We start from the raw sequence: 22,306 nt of genomic DNA, 5'->3' as shown, positions 1-22,306 counted from the left end.
TTTTTCATATATTTTATTTTTTAATGAGATAACATGCTGAATTTTACTAGCATGTTACACGTAATAAAGTATTCACTTGAGATAATTACTTTGAAATAATGCAATGACATTTTTAGGCCACCAGTATATAATTTAACTTTTTTATATGCATGTGATATTTGGAGTAGTGATTTCCTAAAAATGGGAAAAACTAAAGTCCATAGAGTTCGTAACTAACTTTCTTTCTTTCTTTCTTTCTTTCTTTCTTTCTTTCTTTCTTTCTTTCTTTCTTTCTTTTCTTCTCTCTCTCTCTCTCTGTCTCTCTTTCTCTCTCTTAATTTTTTTTGAGTTTGTAACTTTCTTGAGATCATGCGCTGATTTGGCACCAATCCCCCAAATGAAACCCAAGTCATTTTTTATCTTCTTTCCTATCTTATTCATGCCTGCCACTGCTTTTGAAATCTGGAACATGAAAAAGAAATATTTAATAGAGTCTCCATAATTTGTGTGTATGCATCTATATCAATATTATTTAATTATGTGAGGGATATATTAGGGATTCACATGCGTATCTATTAGCTGTATGTTTATGTATCTGTATGTGCATAAATTCTTTCATTGCTGGCTTGGTTCGGAATTACAGTTGACCCTTGAACAATCAAGAGTTAGAGGCACGGACCCCTGCATAGTTGAAAATCTACATATAATTTTGACTTCCCAGAAACTTCACCAATAGCCTGTTGTTGACTGGAAGCCTTACCCATAACATAAACAGTCAAGTAACACACATTTCGTATATGTATTACATCTGTATTCTTACAATAAAGTAACCTAGAGAAAAGAAAATGTTATTAAGAAAGTCACAAGGAAGAGAAAATACATTTACAGGACTGGAAAAAATCCGCATATAAGTGGGCTTATGCAGTTCACACTGTGTTCGTCAAGGCTCAACTCTTTTGATCATAATTTTCACTGTCAATTGGTCACGTATTTTAAATTGCTTTTTATCACTTGGTATAGATTGAATTCCTTCCTCCCTCCCTCCCTTTCTCCTTTCCTTCCTTCCTTCCCTTTGGGAAAATGTATTCAAAATTTATATATTGACTTATTCTGGGACTGATTCTTCCAGCAAACCCACAAGTATTTTGGGATGTCTGTTGCAATTGTTTGCAGGTTCTAGTTGAATCTTTCATTTGATTTCACATATTTGGTACTTTTCTTCATGGGGAATTAATAGAGAAAATACTCTCAGGTCAAACAAGCACTAAAGTTTTGTCTATTTTAGGACACTAGTAACAATATCCTAAATGAATGGGTGTGCTCAACTAACCTTCGTGGCCTTGCCCCTGAGTTGTAGTTTGAACGGCAGCTCAGCAACCCTTGCTAGCATTTGTGACTTCAAAGTAATTAACTGCTCTTTCAGCCTGGCTACATCACTGCCTTAGGATATACTATAAAAGGCCCATTTCATGTCTCGGTTCAAGGAATCGCCTAATGATATAAATTGATGTTAAATCACGATGAGTTGAGTAAGAACTGTTTAAAGAAATGAAGAGCTAGCACAAAGTTGTAGTTTATGAACAATAGGAACATAGTTTAGTAAGTTTACATGAACTTTATAGTCCTCCAAATACGATTCATCCTTTAGTGTCTATTTTGACTCGGTGTAATGAGATTTCCCAGCTATTTTAGAAAGTCGATATGACTCATCACACTCCATCCACCAAAGAGAACTGATGTTGCTGTTTATATTAGATTAGTTTAGGCATCTACCAGGTGTCATCTCAAGGGCCAAGGTCAGGTGGTCCTGGCTGCCCTGAGATCCCTTTCAGCAGGAAATACGATCATGGTCAATTGGCTGTGTCTGCTGTTGGAGATGACAGAATTTGCATCATGCAAGCTAGCATAAGCCAGTAGTGGAATATAGCAGACTTTATTTTTTGTGCACTCATGAGCTAAATGAGGAGTTGAAATACACACACTCACACACACACACACACACACACACGCACAAACCACCTGTGGAAACATTCGTGAAAACAAAATTAGATCTTACATTTCTTCTTGGATAGAGATTCACTAAGATAGAAATACATTATTTTGTACATTACCTCCTTTCTCAGTATCATGTGTGGCACCACTTCCAGTGACATTGGGCACACAGGCTGCCTTCATTTGGTGCCTGGCAAGCCGCTCAACCGGCACCTCACTAATAAACTCAGAATACTATTAAAAAAAATTTTTACCTACTTCTCCCTTTTCAGACAATGATCTAGAAAGAGTCCATCTCAGATTTTAAAGAATGAACGAGATTTTTTTTGGCTTTAAAGAGTATTAACTATTGATTGCCTAGAATTTTACCAAATTGAGCACAGCTTGCACTTTGCCTTAGAGCTTTTCTTTCTACTCTCTGCTTGAATCAGACTCATTCCTGAAGGTTCCTTGAACAGCAGCAGTGGCAGGCAGGCTTTGTTGCCCAGACTTCTTACTCCTCCTGTGGCTGAATGAGTCCATTGTGATGGATTTTTGGGAAACAGGTCACCCTGGAAATGCATTTATGCCGAGATAAACTATAATTTCGGCCGTGTTTTCAAACTGATGATATCTTTGGGATATAAATATAGGGAAACTGAATTTAATATTCTAGATAACTGGCACCTTTGATGATTTCAAAGACATTCTCAGTAAGGAAGTTGGCAGTAGAGTGCCTCATGGAGCTTAAGTACTACCACTGAGAGAGCTTTTTAGCAAGTTACTTTTAGTGGGGAAAAAATCCTTTGGCACCTTTGTAGGTGTATGAGAAAAATGAGTTGTGTCCTAAAACAACCTGGGGGTATACCTCCTTGAGCTATCTTAGGTTTTAAAGATGGTTTACTTCACAAATTTGAACATTATGAAAAGCTGCACCAGCACACTTCTTAAAAATAACCTAAACCAAACTATTCTCATCAGTTCACTCCCGAAGTATTCATGGCTTCTGATGTTAATACTTGATGCACGTTTAGCTATTTAAAGTTTTCTTAAGCTTATTTATTTTGAGTGAGAGAGAGAGCAAGCGGGGGAGGGACAGAGGACAGGGAGAGAGAGAATCCCAAGCAGGTTCCACGCTGTCAGTGCAGAGCTCGACAGGGGGCTGCATCTTACAAAGGGTGAGGTCATGATCTGAGCCGAAACCAAGAGTCACGGGCTCAAGTGACTGAGCCGCCCAGGCGCCGCACACATTTAGCTCTTTTAAAACTGAAGAGCCAAGTGTCTGAAAGATAGCTCTGTGGTTTGCCTTTCAGAACCACCTGTTCCCATCGCTCCTCCCCAGCTCGCCTCCGTGGGGGCAACCTACCTGTGGATCCAACTCAATGCCAACTCCATCAATGGGGACGGGCCCATTGTTGCCCGAGAGGTGGAATACTGCACAGCAAGTGGGAGCTGGAACGACCGGCAGCCAGTGGATTCCACGAGTTACAAAATCGGGCACCTGGACCCGGATACCGAGTATGAGATCAGCGTGCTGCTCACCAGACCCGGGGAGGGCGGCACTGGGTCTCCTGGGCCAGCTCTCCGGACAAGAACAAAGTGTGCCGGTGAGTAAGGGAGACCTGGGACTCCTTGTTACTGCCTTTCTGGCATTGACCTACAGCACGGTGTTTATCAGGTATTAACCTGCTCCCCAGCTCTGTCGGCATCCTCCGCAGGAACAAATAATTCCCTTTGCCCGGGAACAGTAACCCAACAGGACTTTGGGACCTCAAGGCTTGGTATTTCCAGGCAGCCTTCACCTCCTTTCTTTCCTTTTCCCTATTTTTTTTTTTTTATTTACACCTTCCTGTGAGTATCATCTAGTTTGTATAGGCATTCTCCCTAAGGTTGACGTAAACTGTCTGCTTTGATGATGTCTGCTCACAGGTCACATCGTCTCACCCTGGTCCCCTTGTTTTATGTTTACAGTTAATGCGCTTTTAGCCTGGAGGGGCACCGGAATAATAGATTCCATCTTAGTGATAGCTTTAAAGCTGTGTTTTTATTGATGGATATTTAATGGAGGGGCTGCTTGCCAATGACACGGGGCCCATCTGTAAACTAAGCAAGGGTGATTTGTGGGCTGCGTGCACTCTTCAAGTTTAGATTATAAAGTTGTAATTGACTGCGCCGAGCCCGTTCTACAGCTAAACTAAAGTGGGGTTGATGGAGGGAGAGATGTAGAGTCTTAGAAAAATCAAAACCTGAAGAAAGCTCCCGTGAGAAGGTGTAGTGCTTTCTGTATGGCTACTTTCTGCCAGGGAAGGGGAGAGAAATAATACATGGGGATACTCAAGTGTTCTTTCCTCATTTAGATGAAGAATCCCTATATTGAACTGTGGGTTGTGGTGAGGAAATGCAATAAATTTTTATGGAATTAATTGAGTCCTCAGATAACAGTCTTTAAGTAGACACATCAGTATGTTTCGTTTCTTTTTTTAACTTTTGAAGGTACTCAGAGCACAGTCTGACCCTGGCTGGTGGGAGAAATGATTAAATCTGAACAGGTGTAGATGTTTCAGTATTTTTTCTTTATACTGTGGCGTGGGTACTGTTTCCACAAGTTCAAAACTTTATGGAAGAATTCTGTATTTGTGTTGTTGTTGTGGTTTTTTAAAATTTCATTAGAAAAGGGAACAGCTACTTCCCCCCGCCCTCCCCAGGGATACATGATGGGCCTGTTCTAGCCAACTGAGTGTCCCCCACCGGGTGCTCAAGCCACCTGCCATGCAGGGTCTCTGGAGTAAACAGCAGTTCTGGACGGGCCCTTCACACAGCCCTGGCTGATGGCTCCAAGGAGAAAGGAGTTTGAAAACCCATTCTCTTCCTCACTTCTCCAAATGATGGCGTCTCCTTAGTTGAATAAAACTGCCCTTCTTTTTTTTGTGAAACAATTTCTTGTATTGTCTTATCATCGCAACCAGTGGCTATGTATAACACTGTCTATATCATTTCGCAGTAGAGGCATTGCTCTCAGATCTGTTATTGATTTGATAACTGCCTTGTGAAGTCTCCAGGGCAGATACTGTCACCCCCTTTTACGGGTGGGGAGATGGGAGCCCACAAGGACCCGCTCCCCTCCAAGCATGCTCCATTCGCAGTACGTTTAGTATGATTTCACCTCAGTGTGATTTTAAGAAATCCTATTTTGAGCATGGCAATATATAGTCTCCCTCTCTGTCCAAAAAAAGGGTAGAATTCCATTGTCTAGACCGAGAGATGATACCATCTGTTCCATTCTCGTCACTGACAACCCCGCCTACGTAATGTTTCCAGTCCTGTTCTTCCTTCCAGATTTCGTCTTTTCTCTTGGTTTTCTGCCTGTTTCAGCTATTGACACAATTGTTCTGTACATTTCCCCTGAATATAATGCTTGTATTTTTTTTTTTTTTACTGCTGCCTGATGTGTACACGTGTAACTCTCAAAGAGACGGCGTGCCTTTTAGAACACCTTGTCAGTCCTTTTGAAGAGATTAAAACCAATTTTGAATTGATATGTGCACGCCAACACTCTGCCTTAAAAGGTTTTAAACCTCACTTAAGCAAGGAAGCCTGATGAGAAAGCATGCTTTTTCATCTTACTGTTTGCAACCTCCGGTTGAACTACTCTGTCAGTGTCATGTGCTGGTGTTGAACATGGTTGAAAGACCTGCAGTTGGACAAGTCGGTCTTGGGAAATAGAAGTATGTTAGGTCAGAGAATCAAAGCTAGAAATGAGAGGGGGAGGCATGATAGGTGGGCGAGGAAAGTGAAGTCCAATTTCTCTTTACTGTATGAAGAAATACAAGTTCACCCTTTCTTGACCTGAGGCTTTTGAGAAAATGGGAAGAAGAGGCTGGTGGCCGTGGCTCATAAGTAGTGGGATGTCGTGGAAGGCAGGGCTGAGTTACAAGGCAGGATACAGGTGCTGCAGACTATAGACTGAAAAGTGTGGTACGGTCCCAGACTGTCACTCGGATGGTTTGTGGGCGTTTGGGGCTCCCAAGGAGCGAGTCATGGAGCTTATAAGCGGGGGTGGGGTGGGGAGGCTTTAAGCGTGCCGCCAAGTAGATGGAAAATGTCCGTGGCCGGGCTTGAACATGAACACCGAATGAATCTGATAGGGTGATGTGTGGCAGGAATAGTTGCACATTTCATCCTGTATGGTTTAAATCCCAACAGTACTACTGTAGAATTAGAGTAATAAAATTTAGTAGCAGAATATACAAAAAAGAGATTGAGGATTTGGTTGAAATGTGTGGGAATCCATAATATGACCCATACCACTCTATAATGCTATTTCCTCAGCCCTATCCCCCACCAAAAACAAAACAAAACAAAACAAAACAAAACAAAACAAAACAAAACCTACTATAATTTTAGGTTGCATTAAGAAAGCCAAACACCCATGTTGAAGGAGGTGATAATCTTAACGTACCGGTGCTAGGTTGCCTCACTGTAATTATCACACTTATTTCTGATCCCTGAGTTTTAAGCAAGAGCGCACGAAATGGACTGTACTCCAGGGATAGCACCCAGGTTAGGAAAGTTTCTGGAACCTTGCTCTACCAATGAGGAATGATGGAAAGAATTTAGAAAGGTGGTGGAGAAGAACAGAGGGCCTGTGCAAATTTGACAAGAACTGAATCATGAATGGTGAGTTTGCAATGGCTGATCCCTTCAAGCAGAACCTGACATTGTAGAAGGTGATTTCTGTATTCAGAAAAGGATTGAACTGGTTGACCCTGCAGATCTCTTCAACACGGGGATTCTGTGATTCTTGCATTGTTCTCTTTCTAATGAGATGGTCCATCGTATGTTTTTACCCTGAAAGTCTTTGACTTTCACTTTTATTTTATCTGTGTCCAGATATTCCCTTCTCATGCTTGTCAAGTCCTGTTCTGCAGACTAGTGGAGGTCTGTGATGACATTTACAAAAATCTAAGCTCAAAGGGGGAAAATACTGCATTTTTAGCACTGCTAAGTAAATTAAATTTGAAGAGATGACTCTTATTTTGAGATACAGCACCTGGTTTTTGTGTTAAAATATCCTTTTTATGAAATAATAATGCTGGAAGTTACTCAAGCCATAGTTAGCAGTCGAAAATGGAGGCTCTGGGACCAGGCTGCCAGGGTTTGAGTTCTGGCTCTGCCTGGAGCTGTACATGTGACCGTGGGAAAACTGCTTACCTTCTGTGGACTTCCACTGCCTTATCCATCAAATGGGGATGATAATAAAAATATATATCTTGGGGGTGCCTGGGTGGCTCAGTCGGTTAAGCGTCCGACTTCAGCTCAGGTCATGATCTCACAGCCTGTAAGTTCGAGCCCCGCATCAGGCTCTGTGCTGACAGCTTCTGATTCTGTGTATCCCTGTCTCTCTGCCCCTCCCCTGCTCACTCTCAGTCTCTCTCTCTCAAAAAATACATAAACATTAAAAAATTTTTTTAAATATATATCTTGTAGTATGGCCATGAGGCCTTCACGAGCTAATGTGTCTTAGGTGTCTAGAGTAGAACCTTACATATAGCAAATGGTCAATAAAAGTCAACTGCCATTTAAAATAAAAGTCTTTAAACATTTCCAATCAAAATAATTAGATGTTAACAACCTGATTTTGTTGCCCTGGATGTTTTACAAATAATTACTTATCTGGTGAATTGAAAATCTGAGGACCCGTTTTATATAACGGGCTCATAGAATTCTCAGCCTTAGAGCACTGCATTCATGACAAACGTCATTTCTCTCATTTCTTCTATGAAATCTGTTTCTTTTGGAGAAGTTTTCGGTTTTCATTTCTGTGCCACACCACTGAGACCTGTCCTGTCGTGTTTTGGTGACACCCATGAAAATGTATTTGACTTCTTGCATTAAAACGGCAAAATCAGTATTTATTGTCCTTCTCTGGATGATGGAATTGATTTTCATGTGTGGCTAGTAGACACAATCTTGTTACCTGGTCAGATTTCGTTCAAGAATTGTAGCACACTTCTAGAGCTCTTGCTCCTTGTGTTTCTCAGAATTATTTTCAAATATATGCACAGGCTCTGTGCGTGTGACCTCGATCAAATCACTTAGCTTCTCTGGTTCTGTCTCCTTATCTTTAAATAAGGGCCATGACACCTGCTCTGACTGTATCAGAGGTGTTTATGAAAATCAGGTTAGATCTTATCTGTAAAGGTATTTTACAAATGATAAATATATTCTGCTTATGCAGTGTAGGGTATTTTTTAAAAAAATGATTACGATAAGGAGCAAGTTTCAAGATTTATACACATACCCACGTATCTTCCAATTTTGCTGTTCAGCTATAGTTGGGTAACCTCGGAGAATTGAAATTACTTCAGTATATCCAGTTAAGCAAAATATAATTTAGTTTGTGTTTTCTACTATATGTTGTATTCTTATAATTATGTACAGCTAGATCCCACAAGCCATTAATTGGTAGCTCCTTGAAAAAGAGAAATGGGAGATGCTGTTAGATTAATTTTCACAGTGGACTTTTTATGTTTTATTTTGGGATCTTGATTTTATGTATCCTGGTTATTGTTTAACTGTGGCTGAGTGACTTGCTGATAGCTGGCCCCAGGAGTTAAAGAAGGATGGTGGTAAACTAATGACCTAAACAATTAAGATTGGTAAGAGTGGGAAAAAAGCAAAAGCAAAAACAAGCTGAACCGAAATATGTTCTTTAGAATTAACATAACGGAGCATCTGGAAAAAAGAATGATTGCACCTTAACAAAAATGTATTCATGAAATATTTATTGAACACCCAAATTTACAAGGCTCTGAGGGTAGAGCAACTGGACAAGGTCTACCCTCCGAGCTGATCTCTTTGGGGTATGTGAGGGAGGAAATGTGCAGTCAATAAACAAATATATATACATACATATATACTATCGTAAATGCTGCACAGAAAGACAGAGGAGCTAGAGAATGGAGGGAAGCAGGAGATTTTCTTATTAGAGTATCTTTTATTTTTAATTGTGGTAAAATCACATTCCATAAAATTTGCCATCTTAACCATCTCTTAAGTGTATGGTTCAATAATGCTGAGTACATTCAATCTCTAGAACTGATTCCTTTTGCAAAACTGAAACTCTGTAGCCATACAAATTCCCCAACCCCCCTCGCCAGGCCCCACCAACTACCATTCTGCTTCCTACCTCCATGAATGTAACTACTAGGTGCCTCTTATAAGTGGAATCGTGTAAAATTTGCCCTTTTGTTACTGGCTTATTCCATTGGCGTTATGTCCTTAAGGTTCATTCATATTACAGCATGTGTGATTGGACCTTTTTAATTAATCTGATAATTGTATTGTTTATACTTAGTTCATGTGACTTTTTGTAAACTATTTTGAGACTTTAAGCACCAACTTGGGCTTCTAATGAAATTCGTAATGCTCAATGTATTAATTTTTTAATGTTTAGTTTTTTGAGAGAGTGAGACCAAGCATGAGTGGGGGAAGGACAGAGAGAGAGAAGGGGAGAGACACACATGAAGCAGGCTCCCGGCTCTGAGCTGTCAGCACAGAGCCCATCGTGGGGTTTGAACCCATGAACCGCAAGATCATGACCTGAGTGCTCAATGTATTAAAAAACACTTCATCTTTATGACTCATGGAAGCCTTGCCTACTAAAGCAGGTAGTACTGTTGTGCTGCCAGAGAGTCAAAATATAAATAAGTACTCTAGAAGTACCTTTGCAGGTGGTGCAGCCGTCCTGTCAGCCGTTGACCTTCTGTTTGTCAAGAATAGAGTGATACAAGAAATTTTAGATTGTGTTTTACAACGTACCATTCTTTTAAACTAGTAAAGGTGGGTACATTTTATGCCTATTTGCATAGAGGTGTATATTTGTTCTATGTATACCTCATTGGAACCTTTACATCATTGTAATAGAAACTTCAGAGCGCCCGGGTGGCTCAGTCTGTTGAGTGTCCCACTTCGGCTCAGGTAATGATCTCACAGTGCGTGAGTTCGAGCCCTGAATTGGGCTCTCCGCTGTCAGCATGGAGCCCACTTGGGATCTTCTGTCTTCCTCTCTCTCTCTCTGCCTCTCCCCCGCTTGCTTGCTCTCTCGCTCTCAAAAATAAATAAACATTAAAAAAAACAAAACTCCAAACATATGTTACATTAAAATTTCTTTTTGGTCTGCTTAGTTACTTCCATAACATGTAATTAAAGCCCTCTTATCTTCAGTGACACGAGACGTGGGCCATGTTTCCCATGTGCTTTTGGGTCCCTACCCCTTCAGATTCTCTATGATCTGGGACAGACTGAGTTTGTGCCCAACCCATTGTGGAATATTTTCATGTATCTCCTGTTCTTTGTGACAGCAGTTGTTCTGTTGCATGAGAACAAATATATTTGTGTGTATTTGTTCTCGTGTGTCCTTGCCATGGGCTTTGATGAACACATGTATACGTGAGCAAGGGCTCAGAGGCCCTGACCATGGAAATGCTCTGTGGAACTACAAGGCTGCAGTTTCATGTGGTTTTTCAACACACACCCTGAGGATGTCTCTTAGTGTACTTTTACAGTAGTACCTTCTGTCCTACCTGCTCTTGTCTAAATCTCACGAGATTTTGGTTAATATTGGTTTTGAAATGTTAATCCCCGGGTTTGCTAAATGTGACACTGGAGAGAGTGGTTTTATTTTTATTCATTTTTAATTTTTTCAAAGTTTATTTCTTTTGAGAGAGTGAGAGCAGGGGAGGGTCAGAGAGAGAGGGAGAGAGAGAGTATCTCAAGCAGGCTCGATACTGTCAGTGCAGAGCCCGATGCAGGGCTCGAACTCATAAACCATGAGATGACCTGAGCCAAAATCAAGAGTCAGACGCTTAACTGAGCCACCAGGCACCCCAAGACTGGTTTTAAATACACCTGAATGAGATTCACATACGGGAAAAGAGGAGTGATAGCTTCTCAGCAAGGGGGCCTTACATGATGCCCAGACTGTGTGATACTTGCATTCCACTGAAGGCCAGCATCTCTGTGTCTTAGTTCTACTTGTGCGAGAAAAAGAATCATTCTGGTTGCAGTGGGGCTGATCTGAAATTATACCCTGCCAGGAGTTGCCTGGGTGGCTCAGTTGGTTAAGCGTTGACACTCGATTTCAGCTCAGGTCCTGATCTCACCTCACGGCTCATGAGTTCGAGCTCCACAATGGGCTAGTGTGGAGCCTGCTTGAGATTTTCTCTCTGCCCCTCCTCTGCTTGTGCTGTCTCTCTCTCAATAATAATAATAATACCCCTGCCAAAACCTGATTTGTTTTCTTCCTGTATCAAGGATAGCCCAATTTGTCTTTTCCGTACAAAACTGTCACAAATACGAATTTGGACTTACACGGCTGACCCATGGGCCCTCATGAGCAGGAGGGAGCCTCTCTAAGATCTAACAATGGCTGCTATTCATGGGAAATACAGGCCAGAGACCTCACTGAATGGAACATAATTTATTTTTAATTTAAATGTATTTACTAGGGAAAAAAGTAGTGTTCTAGTTCTACTTCTGAAACAGCTCTGCCAAAGGGCATCATGTTTTTAATGCATTTCCAACACATGAAACCATTAAGAACCTTTTTTAATTATAAACATTAAAAGGGCATACGAAGTAGTTTCCCTATGAGGCCCTAGATGTAAATACATTGCATTAAGTAGCATCCTTGCATTTGGGCAGAGGACAGACTCATCGTGGCAATGCTGCATCTTTTTTTTTTTTTTTTTTTAATAATATAATCAGCAGGCGTGTACAGGTCTTTATGCCCAGAGGCTGCATAGTAACCTCGACCTCAGATCCTGCTGCCTTTAAAGACTGGGTCAGCACTTTCCCTGTGTGTGAGCCCACGGGCACGTGGCATCGCCACCCAGGCACCCCTCTTTCACCTTAAAGTCTGACTGACTCGGGTAGTTCTGATACTAATAGCTAAAAACAGCTCAACAAATTACTTCTCTGTTCTGGACCTAACCTTCCAGGTAATTCTAGTCCCTGGCACCTTCTTCTTCATAGCACTGCCAGGAGAACGAAATGGGCTAATGCATGAAAAACGACTAGCCGAATACTTTGGTCGCATGGCACGCCCTGAATTCGAAGTAGGCTTGCTAGTGGATTCTGATCAGTTTATAAAATTCATAAACTTGTCACCACCTGAGGCTAGTACTACCATGGCAGAACCCTCCAGTAGGACTGTTAAGCCGAGCAGGTTGGGTTTTATTTGGCACACCTACATCAAGTTGCAGTTTGCTGTAAGTAACACAAAACATGCATGTATGTCCTCAAGCTAATGTCAAAAAATGATTACACGTTCACTGGAATCTGGGAGAATGTTGCATTTGGACTCTTTCAAGTGTCGTCAGGGTAGAAAACCGCGTACGGCCCAGAGTCACTGGAGGGTAGCAAAGAAAATAGGGTAACTGAACTTCACGTGCGAGACATCGTTATTCCGTGATAGTCGGGTGTGTTGCAATTAGTCGTGACTTGAGGAATGTTCTGACACTTTAAACCTTTGAAGAGTACTGTCCCCGACCCTGTCACCTCTAAGTTGGCCCAGAACACGCCAAGCTTGACAACCACAGTTTGATTAGAGCAACAAGGCAGCCTGTGGAGTATGAGTGTTTTGGGGGGACGTCTTTCCTTTTGCCCTTGAGCCACAGACCTCAGGTAGTTTGGGGATCCTTATTGAATGAGATCGGAGATGAGGGTTCTGATGCTCTGGATGGAAGGAACTCAGGTACACAGGAAAAATCGTCCACTGTGAAGACTTTCTGAGACAGGCTAACCTGTGTTCTATGCCCCTGAACCAAGAGCAGAAAGATCTAGTCTCAGAATGGCTTTTATCTTCAGAACATCCTAGGAAAAGTTCACTCATTCTTAACTTCCCAAGTATACCACGTGTTTGTACCTGAGCCCTCAGATGCAGCATGTCCAAAACCAAGGTCAGGCGTTGGGAAATACAGTAGACAGATTTCATCTTTGACCTCTTATTCCTGTGTGCCTCTACCCATCCTTCCCTAGGCATGCCCAGATTCATTCCCCTCTTATCAAACCAGCTGTCAGCATATTTGTCCCCGTTGATGTGGACAGATAACTCATCAGAGTACATTCTATGGCATTTGGCCTCCAATTAGAGCTTGCCTGCTCTGTTCTGTAAGGATAAGGCTGTTTGTGTGGTTTAAAACTAAGTTAATAAGTAAAATACATGAGAACTAAGACCTGCACAGTAATAACAACAATTATGAAACCTTGATGATATGTCAAGATTTTAGTTTACGAGGGTCAACCATGTTCCTTTGCTTGTTTTTTTATAAATATTTTTTATAAATTTTTAGAATATAAAGAACTGGTAATTGCATCACGTATTAGAATAAATTGCGAGGGAATAGATAACTTTAAAAATGAATAATGCATATCAACTAGATTAAAACCACAAATACAAGAAATTTTATTAGGAAGTATGGTTATACCTTTTCTTAAAATAAGAATGATAATAGAACTGTTTGATATCAAAATTGCTGATCTTCCAACCATGTTATTAATTACACTTGTAGAAGGAATAGTATAAGTAATAGAACTATTCAGATAAAATATTTCTATTGACCAAATAGCAGCTCTTCTTCTATATAGATCTAGAAAAGTGACTGTAGACACAGATTTCCAGTGGGCATTGAAAACCCTCTCTAGCTTAAATTAGCAATAGAAAAGATACAGATGTTAATATATATTTCTGCTAAATATTATATATTGCTATTTCACTATTCGTGAGATAGACTATATTGCTTTTAAGTTGGATCATGAATCATCAAAAGTAACATTTTATTTGTTAATGTCTGTATCTTTTTGTCTATTTTAATTACTGAAGTAATAAGTGCCATATAAGGCGGCAAACAATACAGAAGTTAATAGATGCTCACATCTTTCTTTCAGTTTCTTTCCTGGGGATAATACTTAAGTGTTTTCCTTGCACATCTCTCTTTATGCCCATATAGGCATATAAATATCAGTATATGTCCCAGATCTGTTCCTTACTGCTCATTCTATCAGAATGAGATCATATTGTACATGGTATTCTGCAATTTTATTTCACATTTGTCAATAGTTACTAAACATCTCTCCAGTTGCTAGAGTCTAGTACTATATATATATATATATTTATATATATATATATATAATTTAATTCTGAGGAGTAGCTATTTATTTTTCTGGAATATGGGTACTCTAATTACTCAGCTCTCCTCCCTTTTCTTTTTTTATGTGAGCTCTGTGCCCACTTGAACTCACGATCACGAGATCAAGAATTGCATGCTCTACCCACTGATCCAGCCAGACACCCCTCAGCTCTCCTTTTTTTGATGGGTAGGGAGGTCATTGTTTTCTATTAAAATGAATATTTCAATAAATATTTGTACATATATTTCCTTATATTAAAATATTTTTATTTCTGTAGGTTACAGTTTTAAGGTAGGACTGGTGGGACAAAGATAGATGCATTGAAGATTTTAGGAGATGTTGTCAGATTACTCTCCGGAAGGTTCTAGCATCAGCAATGTGTGACAGTTGATTTCTGAATGTACTTTTGAGCAGTGAATATTAATCTCTTAAATTTTGTTTTTATTAGCTCAGAAATGGCACATCACTATTTTAATTTGCATTTCACTTTTTCTCGTGTTTCTAATTGACTTTTTATATTACTTCATCATGAACTTACCTATTTCTATCCTTAGGATACTTTTCCAATTGTTCCCTTTTCATTTTGTAGGAGTGTTTTATATAGTAGGATTGTTAACCATTTGTCCTATGTTTTTTGAATATTTTCCCTCATTCTACTATTTGCCTTTTGACTTTATTCATGGTATATTTTATTAAAGAGAAATGTTTAAATTTATGTAGTTAAATCTATCAGTCTTACCCTCCAGGGCTATCCATATACTTTAATATATGATAAAACTGTCATTAGAATTTAAATCAATCCAAATGGAAGTGAATTTATTATCAGTAGATAGCCAGATATGAAGTAACATTTGCTAATTAAACCCTTTTTTTTCCCTGTGGCTACTCACTTTCCAGTCTTGTTTTAGAAGTTATTTTCCCACATTGTCTTTGAATATTTTAAAAAGAGTTTTTACACTTAGATCTTCAGTCTGTGAAATTCTGGTCAGAAAGTCTTGCGGGGAAGACTACAGGACTGGGGAGTCTTCTGGGAAGGGTTCCTTTGCTCTTTAATTATGTACAAGGAAAAATGATCTTTTCTCACCTTTGCTATGGGATGCTGTATGATGTGGTATCCAGGAATGCAGCAGGTATCAATTGACCACCAGGAAATCAGCTGAAAGGATACTGAGTAGGAAAGCTGAGTAGACATAATCAAAATACTCTCCATCCCTCATTTTAGTTTGTTTCATTTATTTATTCATTTATTAATTTATTTGACAAATACTTACTAAGACTCCATGATTTGACAGGTATCCTCGAGGCTTTGGGAGAAGCCCAAAATGGTGAGAAAAACAAATGAATACATTGCCCTCATGGATGTAACTTTCTAATTCAGAATGTCTTCCATTGGTTTTTTGGGGCGCCTGGGTGGCTCAGTCAGTTGAGCGTCCAACTTCAGCTCATGTCATGATCTATCTCATGGTTCTTGAGTTTGAGACCCTCGTCGGGATCTGTGCTGACAGCTCAGAGCCTGGAGTCTGCTTTGGATTCTGTGTCTCCGTCTCTCTCTGTCCCTTCCCTGCTCATGCTCTCCCTCTCTCTCTCTCTCTCTCTCTTTCTCAAAAGTAAATAAACATTTAAAAATAAAAATAAAAGTAAAATCTGCCATTGGTTTTCAATGCATGCACATATTTAAGTGAAGGAAGGCTTGCATAGATTACCCAAACAGTGTAGGGAGGAGGTTCTGACAGTAACCATAAACATTAGGGCAGACTTTACAAATAAATCATTTTTATCGGGGTGCTTTGTGCTGCAAGTAGCATAAAGCCAGTTCATATAAATTAATAAGGAAACTTAGGAACTTGTAGTAACAGGAAGTCCATAGATAAATCAGTCACACTTTACAGGTTGTTGATTTGATTTCTCAGTAGTATTACCCGGGACATGAGTTCTTTCCAAATCTCCCTTGCATTGGTTTCACCCCAAGGCTGGTCTTCTTCATGGTCATAAGAAGGCCTTTAGAAGCAACTAGGAAAATATGCTTTATTCAAATCTGTCAGAAGGAGAAGAGAAACATTTCCCCAAATTTAGAATATCATTCCTTCCTTTCAATCTATTAGGCCAGTAAGGACTAATAATAATTGCCAGGAGATTTTTGTGAAGTAGTTGGCTTAGTGTCCTTATTCTCAAACTTTAATGTAGTTTAGTGATGTTAATGTATATCAGAATCACCTGGAAGCCTTGTTAAAAGGCAGATCTCCAGGTCCCACCCCAGAGTTTATGATTCAGTAGGTTTGGGGTCAGGCTCAGCAATGTATATTTCTAACAGATACCCAGAGGGTGCTAATGTTGCCGGTTGAGTATTGCTGATTTGGAGGAATGCAGATATACCCTTGTATCACACACCTGTTAAAACTCAGGACACTGACAAAACCTCTCGCTGGTGCGGATATAGAGCAAGAGAAACTCTCAGTCGTTGCCGGTGGGAATGCAGAACAGTACAGCCACTTTGCAAGACAGCTTGGCAACTTCTTACAAAATGAAATACGCTCCTGTCGTGCAATCCAGCAATAGGTCTTCTTGGTATTTACTCAGAGGAGTTGAAAACTTATAACCGCCCCCAAGCCCTCACCTGGATGTTTACAGTAGCTTTGTTTATAATTGCCAAAACTTGGAGGCTACCAATATGTTCTTCAGGAAGACACTAAATAAACTGGTCCATCAAGACAATGGAATATTATTCGTTGCTAAAAAGAAATGAGCTACCAAGCCATGAAAAGACGTGGAGGAAATGTAAACGCATATTACTAAGTGAAAAATCCAATTGTAAAGGCTACGTGTGTACACTTCCAAGTACATGACATTCTGGAAAAGGCAAAATTGTGGAGACGGCGAAAAGTTCAGTGGTTGCCAAGGTTTAAAGGGGAGGGACGGATGAATAGGTGGGGCGCAGAGGATTTTTAGGGCAGTGAAAATACTCTGCATGATTCTGTAATGGTGACTACACGTTATTACACGTTTTTCCAAACCCAGAGAATGTACCACACAGAGAGTGAACCCTGACGTATACTATGGACTCTGGCTGATAATGATGTGTCAACGTAGGATCACCAGTTGTGACAAACATACCACTGTGGTGGGGGAAGGAGATATTGGGGGAAACCGCACATGTGTGGGGAAGCAGGCGTATATGGGAAATCTGCTCAGTTTTGGCTATAAACCTAAAACTGGTTTAAAAATAAAAAAGGTATATTCTTGGGTCTAGAGATGGGACGAGCTATCCCTGAGCCACAGGGCATGGAGAACAAAAGCTGAATGAAATTAGAGATTTGGGGGGCTAGTGGGAAGGATGAAGGAGAATAAATGCTGGATAAGAACCAACAGTGTACTTTATGCAAGTTGATGAATTGAATGCGGTATTTATAGTCAAATTACTATTGAGAAATTCGGCAAGGTTTATTTCTTATCTTGAATAAATATTAAGTACGATCTGTGAATCAGAATTGATATCTGCAGAGAACCTTGCTTTTAATTTAAAAAAACACCTTGATTTTACTAGGGATGCTAGAAAAGTTTACTATAGGGATTAATTGGAAATCCATTCTTTATACTCAGTGTGGATCTAACCTTGAGTTTATTTATAATGGGAGAAATTTATATTACCTGAATTGTTTAGAAGATGTTGGGATGCAATTTGCCCTGGGCCTCTCATGCTTCTACATATCTTCCCAGCAGAGGCACCAGTGCCCTTTGTCCTGGGCTGTATTTTCAAGGATGTTTGGACAGGGAACAGCCTTGAAAGACAGAATTAGTGCCTCCCGCTGGAGCAGAGAACACGCTATATTACTGTTCAGTATAATAAAGATAATATCTCTCTCTGGAGCAAAGGGCAGACACGTTTCCTTACACACATAATAAAAGATTTGGATTCCCTACACCACGGTTCTTCAGATGTAACAAAAACCTATTGCAAGTGTAGCATGACTTGGACCCTGGGACTTTGGGGGCATGGGGAGCCCACAGGAGCCAGAAGCTCATGTCACTTCCTGTGCCATTCGTAATAAAGTCCTTTGTCTCTGACCTAGGAATCTCACATCTTCTGTCTATAGAACTGGGACAGGCAACTTGTTAATTTGCAAGTTGGGTAAAATCTCAGCCCCTTTGCAGTTCCTGACAGAATATATACCTAGAAGAAAAAAAGATTGAATTCTTAGTAACTCATTTGACTCCTACATTTCGTTGAGTGGGAAGTTGAAACCTGGATATCTGAAGCAACTTGCACACGTGCACCACGAGTCTGTTTGCACAAGTGCACATGGATTCTGTTCACAAAAGTGCACAGCGAGCCTGTCTGCACAAGTGAAGCGAGTCTGTTTGCACAGGTACATATCAGTCTATTTGCACAAGCGCACAGTGAGTCTGTTTCACAACTGCAGTGAGTCTGTTTACATAAGTGCGCACTGATTCTATTTACAAAAGTACACAGAGAGCCTGTTTGCACAAGTGCAGTGAGTCTCGTTGCACACGTGCGAGTCTTTTTGCACAAGCGCACAGTGGGTCTGTTTGCTCAAGTGCAAAGCAAGTCTGTTTAATAAGTGCACAGCAAGTCTATTTACACAAGTGCACAGCGAGCCCGTTTGTGCAAGTGCACAGCAAATCTGGGGCTGCAGAAGCAAGCTTGTGGCTTGAGGTGCACTCTGCCTTTTGCCTCACTACAAAACCCGGCTCCAGAGTCAAGCCTACAGCCCTGGTTCAGAGTTGATTTAAAGATGTGATAGGACATAAAAATCTCTCATTTCAAGATAGAAGCAGATGAAATTGACATAAACTGTGTGGGGTAGTTAGTTGTATATAGCATACAGATAGAAACTGACAGGATTATTCAGCACTAAGAGCTACTTGAAGGAATAAAAGATAATTATCTGCCAGGGTCATTGAGCTGTAAATCTAAGAACTACAATGCAAGATTAGGCGACCTTCTCTATTACTTCTCAATTTGTGTGTTTGCTTGTTGCTGCAATTCTGAGGCCGGGTGTCAGTTTGTTTTAATTTATAAAGTGGTACTCTGACCATCAGGTATTACACATGTCTTCTAGCCTGAAGGATCTATAGGTGATCACATTAAATGTCACATCCTCACATTAGCAAACTTGACCTGCTCATTTATTAGGTGTACATTGGTAATACTTCTTTTTTTTGGGGGGGGGGATTGTTTTGAAATATCAGTATGTTTTGTGCTTTAAAAAGAATTTCTTTATAGCACCATGAAATCATAACTCTTGTTCTATATCTCATCAATATTATATCTTAACCTGTAGAGCATCCTGATCAAATCTCAGCTTTAATTACTTAAAAGGTTTATATCATAAGGGTAAGGTTGAGATATTAACTATCATGAAGGGTCTGTAAGCAGGGGACAGAGGAATCTTTCATATCCATTCCAATACTGCTTCATAATTTTTTAAAAACAAAGGCACATCCTTCTGCTCTCCAAATTGGCTACAGCACCTTTTAAAAAGCAATGCTTCACTATGTGGGGCTGACAGAACATGGCTGTAGGTACTACCCCTGTGTTTTCACTGAGCCATAGGCCTGTGGCAAAGAAAATTGAATGTTACCTGGGTGACCTATCTGTAAGCTCGGTCTTTAATTTCATTGTGACTATCGAAGCTCTCAATGTAGCCAAGGTGAAAACAGAAGTGAGGGCAGAGCGGTGATTTCTGCAGATGATCTGTGTCCAGCCATCAGAAGAAATCATTGACCCTCTGTTGTAGTTTTCTTTCCTGACCACCTTTGTCTAACCCGCCTAAGCATATAAAACATGCATACATTCTATTCTAGGATAGCATCCTGCGGTTTCTCAGAATGACTTTAAAATAAATCAGCAACATAGATTACTCTGTATACAAAATTATTGGAGATTGGGAAGCAGAAATATCCAGCAGTTAGCAATTTATAATTCCTTCTGATAAGGTCATCAGTTGGGCACCTTGGAAGCATTTTAATGATAGGTTTGGAAAAGTATAGCTGAGTTACTCTTTTGGAAAGATTATGAATCGAGGTGTTCCATTTGAGATGAATAGTTAACATGTTACATAAAGTATTTATTAGTCCAAATGAAAAACGTTTAGATGAAACCTTCTTCTCCCAAAGAGAACATAGAGCCCTTAATACATGTGCGTTACTTCTCTTTTTTCCAGCAGTTTATGCTCAGAAAGTGGTATCGCTTTGAATAATTAATAGCAGAAATGAAGTATGAAGTAAAAAATGAGGATGGGAAGGCACGGGCTCCGGCGTCTTGGTGCTGTGACTCCTGGTCCCTTGTCATGGCGAAGTCGGCCAGCAGCGCACAGAGAGGGTACACAGGGGAGGCCGGGAGGGGGTCTCAGGAGGGTGTGGGATGGGTTGCGCTGGCATGTCAGTTGAAGCGGCTTTGGACCCATTTCCTCTTCCCGCCTGAGAGGGACTTCAGGGCAGGGCCAGCTCATCCACATGTGGGTTCGGTCATTCCCAGGGTGTGTGCAGGTCCCCCGCCCTGTTCTCAGCCCAGCCCGGAGGGGCTCCAGACGCTGCCTGCTGGACACACTGCTGCCTTCACTGGTGCTGGACACCCCGTTTGCATTACCTGCGTATCTGCAACTCCTCATCCCCGAAGTGCAGCCAAGCATCTCCCTCTTGCCCGGCAACCTTCTCCTCCCAGGCAAATATTTTACTGCCAGTGTCTCTCAGCTCAGTAGTAATCGTGCATACCCACTCGTTCTGGCCAGAAAAGTATGACTCACCCTTGACTCTTTCCACTGCTCTGCTTCCTATGTGGAATCAATCGCCAAATCCCCCCACCCCCATTCTTTTTCCTAAAAATGTGGGTGTTCGCGCAGTTTATCTGCAATGCCACTGCGCGGCCTCAGCCACACCCCTGGCTCACAGTGTTTCCCTCCAATTCAGCATCACAAGCTCCTTTTGTTCCCCTCCGGAGTTTCTCTCTCCTGTAATCAGACTCTTTAAAACTGCAAATGTAGGGGCGCCTGGGTGGCTCAATCGGTTAAGTGTCCGACTCTTGGTTTCCGCTCAGGTCATGATCTCACGGTCTGTGAGTTCAAGCCCTGCGTGGGGCTCTGCGCTGACAGTGCGGAGCCTGGTTGGGATTCTCTCTCTCTCCCTTTCTCTCTGCCCCCTCCCCCATTTATCTCAAAATAAATAAGTCAACTTTAAAAATAGAAATAAAGCTGCAAATGTAACGATACCAGGTCTACACAGAAAGACAGGGAAGTAAGTACAGACTCCTCACCATGCTGCGGCCCTGAGCGCTCCTGTCCCCTCGACTGCTTCATTCTCCATTCCTGTCCTCACAGGCCAACACACCGGGTGCTGGCTTCGTGTGTTGGTCTGTCTCCGTCCGCCAGAGTGTAAGCGCGGGGAGGCCAGGGCTTTGCTTTTTTTTTTTTTTTTTTTTTTTTTTTTTTTTTTTTATCATCTTGCAGTGCTTGGGGCATCGAAGGCACGTGAGGAACGGGAATGAACAGCTGGCCTAGGTCCCCCCGCCATCCGGCTCTGGCCTTCCCTGGCCCTCAGCCCTCCCCAGTGGCCCCTCTGCGGTCTCCCCTTCCCATTTATAGTACTTCCTTCTCTCCATTCAAGCTGCTCTTTCCTGCCTGAGAAGCGCTGTGAAGGTGGTGCCCCCACCGCCAGGCTCCCCCACTGTTGCCCCTGTGTATCTGCCCGTCAGACCTCTGTTCACGGATCCCTTCCTCAGGGGGGGCTTTCCCTAAGCTCTCTCTGGGCAAGGGAGACATGCATTCCCCCACAGCCAGTTTTCAAACCTCCAATCTCTCTGCTACACGAGAAGCCTCCAGGTTTCAAGAACAGTATCTGTCGTATTCACTGATGTACACGCAGCACCTGCCCAGTGTGCACGTTCAGCAAATACTTAGTGAATGAATCCGTGTCATTTAGAGTCTGGATTAGCATCTAACGAGTGGTGAGTGATGAGTTTTTTTCCTTGAAGGAGCCACTTACATCCGTCAAAGTGGAGGGCAGGTGGGCCAATACCCAGGTCCCCACCAACCTTTCTCTGCCTGAACTGATCTCCTAGCTGATGCCTGTGACCCCCAGGCTGCCTCCTGAGGGGTGGTTGCCACGTGATATAGCACCTGTGCCCAAAGGGGTGTTGCATGTATGGAAT

At 41.3% G+C, this 22,306-nt stretch overlaps 1 protein-coding gene across 2 annotated transcripts in view; it reads left to right on the top strand.

Annotated features, from left to right (window-relative positions):
• PTPRM (protein tyrosine phosphatase receptor type M) overlaps positions 1–22,306 on the top strand; it is a 789,396-nt gene that overhangs the window by 374,167 nt on the left and 392,923 nt on the right. For both annotated transcript variants that reach the window (XM_042910577.1, XM_042910576.1), the window contains exon 7: positions 3,264–3,557. In XM_042910577.1, the coding sequence (XP_042766511.1) occupies positions 3,264–3,557 (294 nt within the window). The remainder of the gene's footprint in view (positions 1–3,263; positions 3,558–22,306) is intronic.

This window comes from Panthera leo, chromosome D3 (genome assembly GCF_018350215.1).
Source record: "Panthera leo isolate Ple1 chromosome D3, P.leo_Ple1_pat1.1, whole genome shotgun sequence".
Taxonomy (NCBI): domain Eukaryota; kingdom Metazoa; phylum Chordata; class Mammalia; order Carnivora; family Felidae; genus Panthera; species Panthera leo.
This window is presented reverse-complemented; position numbering and strand designations above follow the sequence as displayed.